This window comes from Protopterus annectens, chromosome 6.part0 (genome assembly GCF_019279795.1).
Source record: "Protopterus annectens isolate FY-2018-M chromosome 6.part0, PAN1.0, whole genome shotgun sequence".
Taxonomy (NCBI): domain Eukaryota; kingdom Metazoa; phylum Chordata; order Ceratodontiformes; family Protopteridae; genus Protopterus; species Protopterus annectens.
Window position 1 is genome coordinate 630,909,743 of NC_056737.1, and position 16,195 is coordinate 630,925,937.

At 41.3% G+C, this 16,195-nt stretch overlaps 1 protein-coding gene across 1 annotated transcript in view; it reads right to left on the reverse strand.

Annotated features, from left to right (window-relative positions):
* PYGL (glycogen phosphorylase L) overlaps nucleotides 1-16,195 on the reverse strand; it is a 292,076-nt gene that overhangs the window by 187,840 nt on the left and 88,041 nt on the right. The window contains exon 8 of the mRNA XM_044074307.1: nucleotides 6,448-6,591. Within this exon, the coding sequence (XP_043930242.1) occupies nucleotides 6,448-6,591 (144 nt within the window). The remainder of the gene's footprint in view (nucleotides 1-6,447; nucleotides 6,592-16,195) is intronic.

Genomic DNA, 16,195 nt, shown 5'->3' on the forward strand with positions numbered 1-16,195 from the left:
CGTTGCAAAAGTATCCAATTGGCACCAAGATAATGGTATTCTACCTAGACTGAAAACTTTTCCCATTTGGGTACATACAGCTTCCTGGTACACTGATTCTGTCTAGTCTTCAGGACATCCGTTTCCTTAATGAAGCTAGAAAATAACCTATAGTGCTGATTTTTCAGGCTGGGATACAAACTAGTTCTGTTAGCAAGGTGAATAGGCATGCCTTTCGGATTGCTGAATGCCAGCAGTGAAAAAGCATCGCTGCTTGGACCATTAGCGAGCAGTCAAAATATTTTCAGCCTGTCTGGCCACACATCTGCAACACCCTGGGGATGAGGAGTACTGAGTAAGGCAGGAAGTGTTTGCCCATTTGAAGATTGTGTCTTCCCCTCCAAGCTCTTCACCATGGTCCTTGAGCAAGACTTGCACACCAAGTCACATCAGGCCTAGAGGGAGAGTCCCCTTTTCAATATCCATTCATTGGGGTTTAGAAGACCTTTGCTCAGAGTCCTTCAGAGTATTCTGATCAGTTATATATTTGGCTATGGGCATGGCCCTTGGTTGCTTTGACACAAGCAAAGGAAACACTGCTGGCCTGCATAAGGGCCAGAACAGGCTTCTCCCAGTTGATATACTGGGACTGTGCTGGCCTGCATAAGGGCCAGAACAGGCTTCTCCCAGTTGGGACTGTGCTGGCCTGCATAAGGGCCAGAACAGGCTTCTCCCAGTTGATATACTGGGACTGTGGTGTCAGTTTATGGTTCATGATCAGTTCTTTAATGCCAGACAAATTTCATTAATCTGAACAATGAGGATCTAGGGCTGAGATTTTCAGTTTGGCTTTGTCAAAGGAAGGGCCTTATACATACTGCATATCTCTAGACATAACCAAATCCTTTGACACTTCATGCAAGCATTACCAAGTCTTGTAATCTTTGTACTGTGCAGCAAGTCAACTGGCTAACAACCAATGTGTTAGGTTTCACATGGCTCAATTTTGGGCCCTTTATTCTGCAAAGGGCTTCAGGCTAGCACTCCTGATATGGTTAAGTTTACAGACCAAATTTGGTGAAATTTCAGAATTTATTCCAATGTAGGCCAAGCCAAAACAATTTGTGCAAGGAAAATTGTCTCAAATGTACAGTAGCATAGTCCATTTTTCACTTACCATACAGGCAAGCAACCCCTCACACTACTGAAAGGGTTCTAGGCACTTGGGACACCTTCGACCAGCACATCTTCAGAATGTGGTCTCATCTGATCAAAATTGCATCTCTCATCTGATCTCCAAGGGCATCACTAGATCCAAAATAGACCTATTGATTAAGATGCACCTTTTGGCATTTCTCAACATCTAGAACTTGAACCTCAGATTCATACAGCGGCATGAATCTTTGTTATAAGCAAGTCTCTCTGTATGCCTTCATGAAGAATGTAGCATTCAGAGCCATGAACAATGCAACCTTGCTTGATTTACTTTGTATTTGAGGTACCATTAGTTCTTCAATCAGTAGATAAGGCATTGGCTTGATAAATTCATATTGCTCAGCTCTGGAGCCAAATTCCACTACATCTGGAACACTTACAACCGTGACACCTTCAAGGTAATACTAGACAATTGGATGGACAGTAGATTTAACATGTCTATCTAGTCTTGCCCTCCTTAAAGCTACAGTCTGCAGACTGCTTAGTACTTTTCTATGAACCTATAACTGCCAGCTCATTGATGTGCCAATTCATCTAATGGCTCTCCCAAGTTCCTTGGATCCTGAATTGCTCTAGATCTTCAGGCCAGATCAGAGCAGTCTTGTTGCGGTCTGATAAGTTCCTGGCAGCTGGAAGAATGCACCTGGATTGTCAGACTCCTCCCACCACTGGAAGTCTTAAGCATGCAAGAGGGATAATAGTTTGCTAGTGGTGAGAACGGTACCAGTTGTCTTGGTTTTAGCATCATGTGCAGTTTTGCTGATGGATTAGAAAGCAAAAGGCCATGTAGCCCAGGACTCTCTTGCAGAAGTATACCACTTGTGCATGTTCCAGAGATTTAACAATCTTTTCCTCTGGAAGAAATGTTTTTGTTTACCTGAGTCTACGACTGCACACCCAAGAAGGTTGTCCTGGTACAGGGGAAGGGGAAACATTTAAAGCAATCCATAGTGATCTTCATAATTGTCAAAGTAATGAAGGTGATGTGGCTTGGAGTCAGTCAATTGTTCAAGTAAGGATAAGTATGAACCCCTTGTTTTGCATGAAGCAATGAATAGTGCCAAATATTTTGTAAATACCTTGGCTTGTCTAGAACATACAGGATAAGAAAATTAGTAATGTAGTTAACTTGTCTGGAAGTTTTGGAACCTAATATTTTTGTTAAATAGGAAAAGGATAGCGTGCTTAAAGTTTAGTCAACATACAAGCCCCAGCGAAGGTGACGTCTTCATAAAGACAGTTTTAGCATATGAAGCTTAGTTTTGAAAGATCCAGGAGTCAAGTACTTCACTTTCTGGGGACCAAGAGGAGGGAGGACTAAAACCCAGTTTCTGCCACTCCAGGAAGCACTTTTTGAATGGATCCTTGACCGAACATATAAGAGTTATTCTGCAGTAGGGGGGATGCAGAGAGGATAGAATCCTCTAAAAAATGTAGAAGAGTATTCATGATCTGCAGGAACCAAATGTCTAATTCTCCACCACACTGTGTAGTTAAGCAGGACTTCCAAGGTGGAGTATGGATCGGAGGTATATTGACAGCTGCTCCCTGGGAGTGGCAGTGTTTCAGGTCTAGAATGCCAAGTTTGTCAGTTACTTTGGAGTCCATCCCTTCTGCTTCTGTTTTTCCTTTTCCATGCTCTGGTGAAAAGAGTCAGGACTTGCTCCTTGACAAGACCTTCCCTTTTTCATTGACTCGCTTTGTTGGGCTCCAAAACTCCTATCCGGTTCCCTATTAGAAGGCTCATTCTTCTGAACGAGTCTGTCAAACTGAAGAGCCTGAAATGGGAAAATATCGAAGTGGCTTTTGAGCGCTTTCCCTGGGAAAGAATTTGCTTGGCCGTTTTCAGCACTGTAGTGCAGTCTCGGAGTTGGTATATTTAAGTAGGGGGCAAAGCACCCCACTTAATGTGTAAAGTGTGTTGTCAGAACAGTGATTTTTTTCCCCTAGGAGAGAAAAATACTGTTTTGATAGTTTGAAGTTGTAAGCTTTTGCTTACACAGGGTCGATTACTCACCACTCGCTTTAAGTGTTTGGTGATATAATATAGACCTTCCTACCCAAGGGGAATTAAGGAGCTCCATTCTAACCTGATCCAAAGGGGTCAATTCCTCAGCTAGGCAAGTCTATTGCAGACCCCATTATCAGCCACATTAACGAGAGTCTGAACACCTGGAGGAAACACAATTGGAAAATCCTCTGGAGGTTCTTTTGCATCTCCCTCTGCCTTGAATTTGCACTCAGGGTATTTTTGCATATGGACTAACCATTTTAGAACTCAGCCTAGGTGGCTGAATTTTTTCAAAGCCAAGCAACCTGCTCTCACCATAACCTGGCTAGAGATAGAGGCTTTCCCTCTAGTTCCCCTAGCTTCTGTAAATTCTGACACCACGGCATCTACCCTGGGGTTTTTAGGACAGTTTGTGGGTAAGGCTTCCCAGGAGGAAGAGGGAGTCAGACTGCAAGAATACATCAGTAATCATCCAAAATGCAGACTGGACCAACTGCTAGTGGTCTTAGGGCAGGAAGGTTCTGTAGTGAGCTTAAGCCTTAGAGAAAGGCTTCTAGGGAAACTTCCAAAGGATAAATTATAGTCCTTGCCACCTGACAAAGTGCATAAAGTCTGTCTTCATACATCTTGGGGAGGGAGGTCCACATACACAAGTTTGTTACTTTTCCTCATTCGCCAACTGAGGAATCACAATGGGGTAGGGAACTGCCCTTTTTCCAGGAAAGGGAACTGGCACAGGTTCCTTTCACAGGGTAGATTGCCCAAACTTCATGAAGTCCTGTGCCAGCCTGACCAAGTCCTGTGGTTACACCAGGGAGAATGAGGCATGGAATCTTGGCACTGACAGTAGCAAACCAGAATTCCTGGAACTTGGAGCAGGCTAAGGGAAAGGCCTCAATTCAGTTCAGGCAATTCCTCCCTTGCCATCAAGGACATTCTAGAAACCAGTACCTAGTGTTGCTAAGCAGGCTGCTTCTGTAGTCAAACAAATCTGAGGTCTACATTGACAGCAGCATGCCAGGTGTCACCTGGGTAACTGACCTGCAGAGAGCATGCCAGACCTTTGTGAATGACTGTTGGGAAATGCTGATCCTTCTGAGTCTCTGCAGAGGAAACTAAGGGTAAGGATTGTCAAGACTCAAGCAAGGGAGGACAACTACAGAATACTTCTAGGGGAGACACTACTATACACTAATAATCAACTTTTCATACCTAGAAACTTGTGCAAGTCCCAGTACTGAATGTACAGAGTTGGTAAGGCACAATGAGGTTGGGGTTAAATTTAAAGTACTGAAAATGTTTAGGTTACATTAACAAAGTACCCCATTGCAGTGACCCAGGTGTGAATTAGCTGGTGTGTGGATGAGAATCTCCCCTGAGGTTTCTTACAAAGACCGTAATTACAGAAACTACTGTAGTAATTCCTTGTCATTTCTGATGGCTCTACAATTAGTCTCATGCATTCCAGGGAGCTGCTAAGCGAAGTTAGATTTCACCACTTCCTACACTGAGCAAGGACAGTGTGCTTAGTAACAGAACAGGATAAATTAAACTTGCATATTCTACAGCTAAAGGGAGGAACAGCAGTTTAGAAAATTGACAAGTAACCATTCCTAGCAACTGAATATGCAGGTGAACAGCAACATTTACAGAACAAGTCATGCTTGTGGGCTACATGCCCTGAATATAGCAGATTAGGGAAATGCTGCTACTTTATAGCAGACTGATCTGCTGTGGCAACCCCTAACCAGGAAAAGCCAAAAGGGAAATGCTGCTTTATCCACTTTGAGTGACTGTACAATTATCTACTAGACCTTAGGAGTGCAGGATTTTGCCTCTCATTTAGCTACAAACCTCAGTTCCCAAGTAGCCTGATCCTTTAAATGAACTACTCAGTAACATGTATCCTATTGCACTAAAAATTTTGTAATCCTCACCTGTAGAACTTAGATGAAGCATTTACCTGGTGTAAATACCACAGAAGGCAGCAGTGCAGCAGGGACTAAAAGGATCACATTAAACTGACTAGCCAATGAGGACTTTGTCCGAGGACCAAGGTTAACAGGACACATTGCAGATGAGTGCAACTGTAGCCCGTTTATCAGACTACCAATATTACATTTGCACAATAGTTAGCCAAGCTACACATTACCTGGAATGACAAACAAAGATAATCCGATCAGTTCCAAGAGGTTTTACAAACTTTTACAAGAAATCAAAGTAAAGCAGTAACTTTCAATATACATAAAGAATTAGAGGAATTTTTTTACCCCCAGCCCTTCTCAAACCGCTTCATTTCCCATGCAAGAACTAGAATACTTAATTTAAAACCAAACTAATGAGGACTCTTTGAAGGCCATCTTTTTCTGGCACAGGGTTGCTGGCTGTGAATCACAGATCAGAGCCTTAGTGTAGTAACACTGTACAAATCACTGGAAAGGAAAGCAGATATTGGACAGTAATTTACAAATACAAAGAAAGCTCAGCCTGTTCTTAAAAGAAGCCAACATTTTCTATATCATTCTTTGGTGAATGACTTTGGAGTACTGAACATTCTAGGTCTCTGCAGGATAAAATGGGGAGGATGACAACAGTGGGAGCTGAAATGCTCCCCCCAGACCCATCCCAGAAAGGGAGGACAAAGAGAAAATATCTTTTACTCTGTAGGGCATTTACAATAACCTTACTAAAAACACCCAAGAGACTCCGCAAATTTCTACAGGCACCAATTTAAACCTACCAAACACAATGTAATGTAAAATTCATTAAAGTCTGACAGCTTCCTAAACTAGTGTCAAAGAAACTGACTGCTTACAAATTAATGGAGAACTTTATATTTAATCCGACTGGGCAAAGACACAAGAGGCACACTATTCAGATTTAAGCAATACAAGCTAAAACCAGTCACCCCCCCCCCCAAAAAAAAAAAAAAAAAAGGTGTGCATGGAGATAATTGTCTTTAGCTGGGAGGGAGCAGTACAATAGATTCGGCAGCTGTATACAGTCAGCCCCTTTAATGTTCTAATCTCAGACAGTAAAAATTCTGAAGGGGTACAGCCAACTTCAGGATAAAAAGAGCCAAGTGTAGGTAGTTTAAGTGTAGAACTTACACACACTGAGACTGTACTAAAGTACACAGGCTTGCAGAGGGGAAGCATTCTAAGAAAATCTTTAGAAAAATAGATTCCTCAAGTGAGGAAATGCATGAGAAATTGGAGCAGCTGGAAAATTAAAATTTATACCTTGTCTGGGAATAAATCAAATGAAGAGCGGACAGCTTCAGCACTACCAAACTTAGATGCCTTAAAGCGACGGATGATGTCCTGAAGGGTAGCTGCAACCACAAAGTACTCCTGCTTCAGCCGCAGCTCCTTGCCTTCAAAGAACTGTAGGTAGAAACAAAAAGAGCCATAAAAAGTAATGCACTAATGTCAGTTAGCAAGAACTTTTACAGTAAGCTGTACATTTCACTGAAAATTACACAACTTAAGCAGACTTTTACAGCCCTTTAAAATTTGCCATAAAAAAAGCAGTGCAGACATCTTTGTGGTACTTGCGTTATTACTGCAACCAGATTTTCATGGTTGCGAAGTGTGCACATCAGATAGGAGTGCATGAAATAATTGAGACTGTATGTGTAGTACTGCCCAAACACTAAGGTGGTAGACTCTATTGCTGGGAATGCCTTCGGAATACCTCTGGGAACACAAGTAGTGGAGAAAACCCTCTTCCTGTTTTTGTTTGCATTCACACTACAGTTTATGGCCATCGCACTCTTGCTTGTATTTTAACTTTTAGAAGGAATTCTTCAGAAGTCATAGGCACGGAGCAATTGTTTTAGCTACACTTGCTTGTTGTATTTGCAAACTATCAAAATAAAAGGTCACCAAAACCATCACTTGTTTGCCTTCTAACAGATTCCTACAGTGAATACAATCCGCTCACACTGACAGCAGACATGCCATTTCATCTGTGCAACACCTATGCAAAAAAACCAAAGAGGGTTTGCTCCATTGTTTGCTCCTGAAGGTAATCCGAAGTAATTGGAATGGGGTAGTAGCCCAGTTAGTGTTCTTATAGTTGCAAACAGTAAACTTATCCCAAAGCACATGCCTGTATAGAGGGGCACAATTTCTACTCTCCATACTATGCTCTGAAACAACCTATACAGGTACATCCACCTACTTTTAATTCACCATCTGGCTTTAGAAGTGAAAAAATAGTGCAACATTCCAGGAATAAGCAAGTTTCCTAAGAACACATGTTTTGCATTAATCCAGTCTCAAATAGTCTACTTCACTCTAGTGACCTTAGAAGTACAATTGTGTTACCAGGGTTCCACCAGTTTGCCCAGCATAGAAAGCCTTCTAGTCTTTGTACTGCTTTGTCCTATACAAAGTTCTCCCTGCATGGGTGCAGCTGTACATTGCTTTGCCAGCACAGCTATACCCTACATTGGCTACAACTTCAGAATAGAGGGAACAAAGGCTTGCCCTATTTGAGAGCTCCTACATGACAGACTTGTTAATTCCAGGCCTCAGTCTGAGCAACATTTTCTGTAGGGGACCATTTAGTTTTCAATTCACATTTTACATTAAACATTTCAACTTGCCCAGTTGGGGGGGGGGGGGGGTTGCAATACTGAGTTTTGGTGGTCTTTAAAGTAACTTGAGGGACCAGGCATCTAACAAATTTATGCTCAGCCAGCTATAGAGCCAAAAGAATGGCAATTAATTCTACCAGATTAGGCTCCTACAGAATAGAAAAAATCTGGAACAACCTCAATATATCATTTGTCTGGCCAACTGGAATGTCTTTATACCAAAACGAAGTGGCAGAGTCCTGTCCTTAAAGGATCTGCTTCCACAATCTGAACACACTTTGGACCTAGCCTTGCTTTCTCAATGAATCTTGCATCATTTTCCCACAAGTTAACATGAAAATTGTATAAAAGTTGACATCTTTGTAGTTAATTGTCTTAGCAAAGTTTGCCCTCTACCACTAATGCACTCCGAATGGTGGGGTAGCTTATCAGGTTGTACCTTTCTCCAGTACACACATGGGTAGCAAGAGAAGAGTGGGAGAAAAATCTAGGGCTATAGATTTTGGATGAAGTCTTGCAGCAGTTGAACTCCACTCAAGAGTGGAAGGATCTTCAATCCAAGAGACAGGCTTAGTACAATGAGGCCAGCTGTCAAATATGGGCCAACAATGGCAAGTCCAGATATTTACCTATTAAACCATTGCTGGAGCAGTTTACTACAGCAAGCAGAAAGACATGCCCAGTATTTTCATAATTATGGAGCCAGGAACAGAGGCCCTGTAGTTTATTTCCCTAATTTGCTTCACTTCAACATAGTTCTACCCGAATGTTGATACACTTGCTGGACCAGTGTTCTACTAAATACAAAGAGCAAAAAAGCAACAGCTTCAGTAATGACCTGGGAATTCGACAAAAGAAATCACTCTGGTCTTACCCCGAATCAATAGTCATTTATATACTTCCCAAATAGATTTTCATCTAAGCATGTTGACATCCCAGAACCACAAGTAAACTCCAGATAATCTTGGCAGACTTCAGGGATTCCCTGCGGGATGTACGGTCAGAGATGCTGGGTTGGCTGAAGGGTCTAATGGAGATTAGGTTCATAGGTAGGTACTAGGCCATCTGCCCAAAGGCATTTATAAGCCTAGCTGGAATGGGTTGGCTTTTGCCACCCCCTTAGATTAGTTCCCTGTGCCTCTGCTAGGATACAGCACTGGAACTGCCTAGACATGGCATGGCCTTGCTTTGTCTAATAATGGTGGCTGCCAAAAAAATGTTTGCAACTGGGAGTGTCAGTATGGTTTGATGTAAAATTCTTGCAACTAGGTCCGTCAGTGTGATTCGTTTTCATTTAACGAAATGTATGGTTGCCCAAGTGAGGGTTTTTAATGTGCCTGGTTTAAAAAGGCAGAACTGAATTTGAAGGTTTGTTACATTAATATAGTGGAGTACTTTTAAAGGAATACAAGTTTGCCTATGTCACAAGTGATGGGTAATAAAAGGAGACTGAACCCCCCACCCCAATCAACTGCTAGAGCTCTGGCAGTGTTAACTGGATAAACCAGCAGAATACATTCCCTTAAATTGAAGGGGTGATCTAGGAGTAATGTTTTCCCACATATTCAGTCAAGACAATTGGCTCAAACCCAGGAATGTGGCAGGGTCTTACACCTATGCTTCCAGTCACTCTAGATCACCCTTTGCCATTCAACATAATCACTTGCACCTGTTAAGTTCAGTCCATCTATCAGGTGGCACTAGGTGTTAAGGCAGATGCCCTTTCATCATCCAAGTGAAATATTACCTGTTCCAGCTATCATGCAGGTGTTAGATGCTGCAATCAGGTTACAGAACTTCCAACCCCCCTAATCTGGCTCTTACAGTTTTGAGTTTCATTTTTATTTCAGATAGGGGAGAGTAGTCATGCCTTTTACTGCCATTTAGTCTGTCACCTAGCTAGGCAGGCAAGTTTCACATCTTAAGTGCATCTGAAAAACATTCCTCAGAGATGGTGTTCCTCAAAGTTCCACACTGAAATGGTCAGTGTTGGCAATTTTTTAGCGGATATCCTTGGTAAATAATTGAGAGCTCTTCTGTAAGCAAAGAAACCATTATAGGAGCTTCCTAGTTGGAGTTGATAGTGGTTAGTAAGTGTTCCACATTATGGAGGTGGAACTCCTTATTTTGGAGATGGAAGGTTGAGAGCTACAGATCACATGACAGTTTCAGACATCTACTTAATGTTGCTAGTCACTGGGGATAGGCATCCCCAACCACACTTGCAGCAAAAAGAAATATGCAATTACTAAAGCTGGATGAACACCAGCTTCTAAGCACTAAATGTTCCTAACCTGGTAAGGAGGGTTAATATTGGAGAATGTGTATTCATTTAAAATTTGTCTTGCACTGTAAAAAAAGATCCTTAACTGAGCAAATTGGATTTCCCTTGAAAAATTCAAAACTTATGGACTACTATATTACAACCAGACAAAACATTTTGGGAAACTTGTTAGTAGCAGAAAGTTCCCAGACTCCAAATGTCAGTGTAGAACAAGTAGTCATCTGAAAGTCGTGACTGTAGCTTCCCTCCTCATGCTATCAGGCGATTCTGAAGGACTAGAGTACTAGGGATCATTACCCTTACAACTGGCTTGAGCCATCTGTCTTCTACTCTGACAAGGGGGAGTAATGCTACCATATTACTTCCGATCCTCAATCCATAGTACTCTAGCTCCTTCCAGAGGATATTGCTAGTACTCTGACCAAGTCCTCATTTGCCCTTTATAACCTGTCCCTACTGTTGCTACCTTGACTTTAAAGCCAACAGGGACACTGTCCAGTGTACAGCTCTGTAGCATTAGGCACAGGATGGAGATTCAGCTAGTCAGGTCTATGGAGTGACTAGCCTCATACAACTTACACTAGCTTATCCGACAGCACGAGGTGGCAGCTTGCCTTCTCCAGAACTCCTGAGTAATGAACTGTCTGTTCTCACAGGAGACTAGCAGAGTGCAACTAGTTTGGGAGGCTGGGATGCATAGCATCACTTCCTGGTTGTGAAATTCATTCCATGACTGTAAATCCTAGGCTCAGTCTACAGACCAGAAGCATAGCCAATATGCCAATCCCCCCCACCCAAGCAGAATCAAGCCAGCACAAGTATGCTAGGCGCAATGATTTAATCCTTTTTTTTGCAGCCCCCCCCCCCACCAATTACCCACTGCTTTAAATGCTAGTCAACCAATTTTTAAACACCGATATAGGGTTTGCTCACTTATACATTTTTAATCATACCCTTCTTAGGCAAAAAACTGAAAGTTACTATGCCTAGCCCAAACCCTACATTACATTCAGACACAGCCCATGTATTCTGTTTTATTCTTGCTCCACCTAGTAAAGGAAGTGCTCTTGGTTTAGTCAAGATTGATTGTTGCAGACTAGTTTTTTTTTTTGTTCCTACTGATCCAACATTTTATACTGCACCTCAAAGATTTTATTGTGGTCTATTTCACAGTCCTGGAGTGGTTTAGATTTAAGGATGCAGATGGACAGTACCTTTGGTCCTCAATGGTTAGGTTCCAATCTCACTAGATTGCAGGCCACTGAATTAATCTTGGGCCATCTCTTCAGCGATGGCATTACCTGGTGGGGGACTGGGACAATTCGGACAAGATTTAAAAAAGTGTCAAGCTGATGACACGCGTACTTCCTCCAATACGAAGGTGTATTTTCAGGCTGACCAAGAGACCATTCATCAATGCTACTATGGACAGGACAGTGGTATCTGTGCTAATCAAATAATGCCAAGGCAGGCCATGCTGCCTTAAGGGATTCTTCAGTTCTATTGTTTTTAACAGTAAAAGTTTGACCAAGGTGTGACTTGGGTGCAGTCCTACGCAATCAGGAGCATGTTGTGAAACATTTCCTTTTCTATCCCAGCATTCTTTTCAAGCACCTTTTGTTGTCCAAGGGCTCAATGCACTAGCCTTCTAGTATGATTAATGCAATTTACAAGGGACTTCAGACAACGTTGAATCAGCTGCAAACTAAGCAGTTTTGGTAAACAGACCTCTATAAACAATGCTTGCAATGTCTTGTTAGTCTTAAATTCCTGATTTGTCCCCTTTGCTCCAGACTACTGGGGAAGCTTACAGGCTGGTCTTTAATACTGCATATCCACATTCATGTATAAATATGGCTGTTGTGTTTTTTTGCATTTTACTGCTTTATTCTATATTGAGTGCGTGTACTTTATTAAAAAGCACATTTAAGTTGAAATTGCCCTACACAGAGTACCTGGTTTGTTTTTTTGCTCTACATTTCTCACCATCTGCCTAGTGGCCCATTTCTACAACCATCACCCCAAGGTATGCCTCCACAGGTTTGGAATCAGTTTCTACTCCTCTTCAGTCCAGGTAAAAATTTTACCTGCAATAAAAGTTTAGACGTCATGTCTATGCTCTGAGGTTCAATCCTGCTTAAAGCCTACTCCCAATCCTCCATTGCCCTTCCATTAGGAAGTCCCTGAACAGGCTTTGTCACTGCCAAAAGGCACAATTCAGGACCAAACCAAAAATGCCTACCTTTTGACAGACAAGCATACCCAAGACAGCCCAGCAGAGGCTAGTATTTGCCTACTGAATCTTTAGCACAGAAAAAAAGCAGTAATGTATCCCAGTGGGATTTTGCTGTTGGACCTAAATACTGCCTCCAACTGCTGAATGGTCAATAAAAAATTGCAGTAGGTTATAGCTCAAGATTTTGATAGGAGACATAATAGGAAAGCTGCTTTGCATGCTAAAAAGCAAGCATTTTTCAGAATGCTACCTTTAGTCCCCCCCACCCCAGTCACCTCAATTAAGGTTGCACCAAATGCTACAGCAACCAAAACAGCATTTTACACTTTTAAATCTCCAGTTTAGTCATCAGAAAGGGTGGCCCAGCCTCCTTGAAAATATTAATGGAAAATAGTTTGCTGCTTGCTGATATGGCCAATTTCTCAATATTTATCCCCAGTGAGCACTTCATTTTAAAAGCCTATAAACTACAGTAGTTACATAAACTACAGTAGTTACAGTATGGTTTAGTTTGGGTATAAACAGAAAAAAACAATGGGGGGTGAAACCACACATTCCCATCATATCACTGTGGCTATACAGGTTTCATGGATGAAACACCGAAGCAAAAACCAAGACCAGATAAATAAAATTGGAAGAATTGGACTCTAAAGTATCACTAAGACACAAAAGAAAATTCACTATTTACATGCCTTCTTGGATGTCCACTCCCCTGATGTTTTATGTCTTTCCGAAACCTGGCTCAAACCAACTACCACTGATAATGAAGTTATACCCCCAGGTTACAATATAGTACGGCTTGATTGAATCTCAAAAAAAGAGGGAGGGGCAGCAATCTTGGATTACTAGTTTTGGATACCTCGAGTGGATTTATACATCACAAAAGTCCAAATAAACACAAATAAACATTATCTATATTTGCCAGTGACAACACAATACCTTTGAGAGTATCCTCCAATGGCAGTCAACTAACTGCCCCCAGGAAATATTCTCGGAGACGTTAATATTGATTGGTATACTTGCTCTGCAGACTTCCTTGGCCCATTTGCACGGCTTCTCTCACTTAATCTCATCACCTACCAGAATTAATAAGCCCAACAATAAGGAAAGTATCCTTGACTGGATATCAATCCACCACAGCTATACCAAGCAAGCACCCTACCTGAAGATTTTAGCGATCACTCCCTCACTATATATAAAAATCAGAAAAAAAATGATATCCCTCAAATCGACCTTTAAAACCATTAGAAATACTAAGAAATTTAATCAGACTAAATTTCCTGAATGAGCTTAACTCATGTAACTGGTCCAACCCAACACTACTTCCTTTAGATGAAGCAGCAGTCTCATTACTTAATTCTACATTTCTTGCTACCCTTGACTATGCTCCCAAACGTACCATTAGAACAAAGTAGCACCATGGCTGTCCAATCATACAAAAGATTAGCAGAAAGTGCGGACCACTTGGAGAACCACTAAATCCCCAAAAGACCACCTTTTATGTAAAGAGGAACAATACTAAGAAAGCAGTTATTAGATAAGAAATACTACTGCAATCTATAAACAAAAGCACCAAAACCAACCACAATTCTGGTCAAGCAATAAACTACTCCACCCAGGTCAGTCAACTACCCCTACACAACTAACTACACTCCCAACAACCTCCTTTATACCTTTAATACTTTGACAGTGCATCTCTAGCCAACTCTCAAAATACCCTACCACCACTCCCACACCAGATAATAAAATCCCCTTAAAGCGTGATCCAGTACCAACAGCTTTTATCAAGTCCTTACTGAAAAAACTGAACCCCACCACCCTCTCAGCAGACCTACCTGCTGAATATCTCTAAAAAGCTGCTAATGAAATCATACCCCATTTCAATTTTAAATTTAATAGAACAATTCGAAGCTTATATACCTTCCAACTGGAAAATCTCCCACATTATTCCTCTACACAAAGGGGAAAATTCCCCTGAACTCTAAAATTACAGGCTTATAACAATTCTCTCCCCCTTAGCTAAAATAATGGAAAAAAATGTACTCTTGGGCAACTTCTTGCCAATCTGAATCAACTCTCACCCCTAGCCCCCTCAGCACAGATTGAGACCTCAGCCCTTCTCAAATACAATAAATCAAAACAAGCTTTCCTCTGCCCTCTTCCTAGACCTATCCAAGGCATTCGATATGGTCACCAGCTACTCAGATAACCTAGCAATAAACTAGTTTCACTCTACCTAAAATGACAGACAAGCTGTACTCTGGAAAGAGAATCTATCAACGCTTTTACCAGTCCCTCAAGGATCTATACTGGGTCCCTTATTCATTAAAGACCTACACAAGTCATCCAAAGTGCAACTTGTGTTCAGTACGCAGATGACTCCACCTTAATCTGCTCTGCCACCTCCCCCCTCAGACCTACAGGCTTCATCACAAATCACTTTCAACCAAGTAGAGAACTGGCTCACAGGTCCAACTACTACTAAACCCAAACAGAACCAAACTATTGCTCGCCTCACCACCTCTCAATACCACCTCACCACCAACAATGGTACCATAATTTCCCCAGTACCTAGCACTAAACTACTGGGAGTAATCATTGACAATAACCCAAGTTTGATGCTCAGAGACAAAACTTAAGTCAACAAAAAGACTTTCTACTAAAATGTTATTTCCCGTACACATCTGCTATCAACCCTCATTTATGGTTCAATCTTTGCTATCTTAGACAAATCAAGTCTCAGTAAATTGAAATAGCTGCTACAATAATATTGCCAGATTTGCCACAGGGTCAGCTTTTAGAACCCATCACTGTGTTGATCTAAAATCAGACTGGCTAGAATTACCCAGCCAACTGCAATATGACCAACTAATAGTTCATAAGATTCTCCAACTCACAGTACACCTGTACTGAAAATCACCACCCTCTACAGTAACCTAAAGACTCTTTGCTCTTCCAAAGTACTAGTGCAGGCAATTCAGCAGGTGCATCACTATTCTCAGTCGGAAAAAAAATGGAACCTTCTTCCTGCAGACTTTACCAATCTTATCCCAAGTCAAAACCTCTCAAATACCTGAGAATGCATTGGCGTTGTCCCTGTACAAACCCTGACTAACCCCCAAACAGAATCTTAAGTGTGAACCTCATCACAAGATATGTGAGCCATTAACCGCTTACAATCTTGTAAATCTCTCTCCTACGGAAAGAGAAACAAAAATTCACCATTTTTTTCTCAGACACAAACTAGCAACCTACAGTGTGTGTAGGTGACAAATTGTACCCATCTATATATAGTTAAAGAGTAGGAGACTGACATTTTTAATATATAAACAGGAACAATTTTATTTCTGTAATAATTTAGCATAATTACACCAATTAGTAATGTAGTAATGTACACCTGGAGCTTTTCCAGTCAGACTTTCCCGGGTAACAAATGTAAAATAAACAGGTTGGTTTAAGATGTATGCTTGTAATAAAAGGCCAGCAAAATGGTTTAACCAGACCCTAGACAAGTATAACCAGTTTGCATTTGGTCTTTACCTAAAAGGTTTGAAATGAAATTACAACATCCATAACAGCTTCAGTAATGCATGTAAAAAAGTTACTGTATATGCAGTTTAGTACCAATCACATGAAAACCAAAAACCACAAAAACAGCACCAACCACAAAGGATATTGCCAGTCTAGTCAACTGTAGAGAATTTACAGATTCTGTTATGGCCTTTTCAAAAAGTAAAGGGAACAAAATGACATTATCCAGCAACATTCCATTCTTTACAGTAAAGACAATTACTCCCCCCCCCCCCAAAAAAAAAGGCATCACTGTCCAACTTGATATTTCAGATACAGACACAGGACTAACCTTGT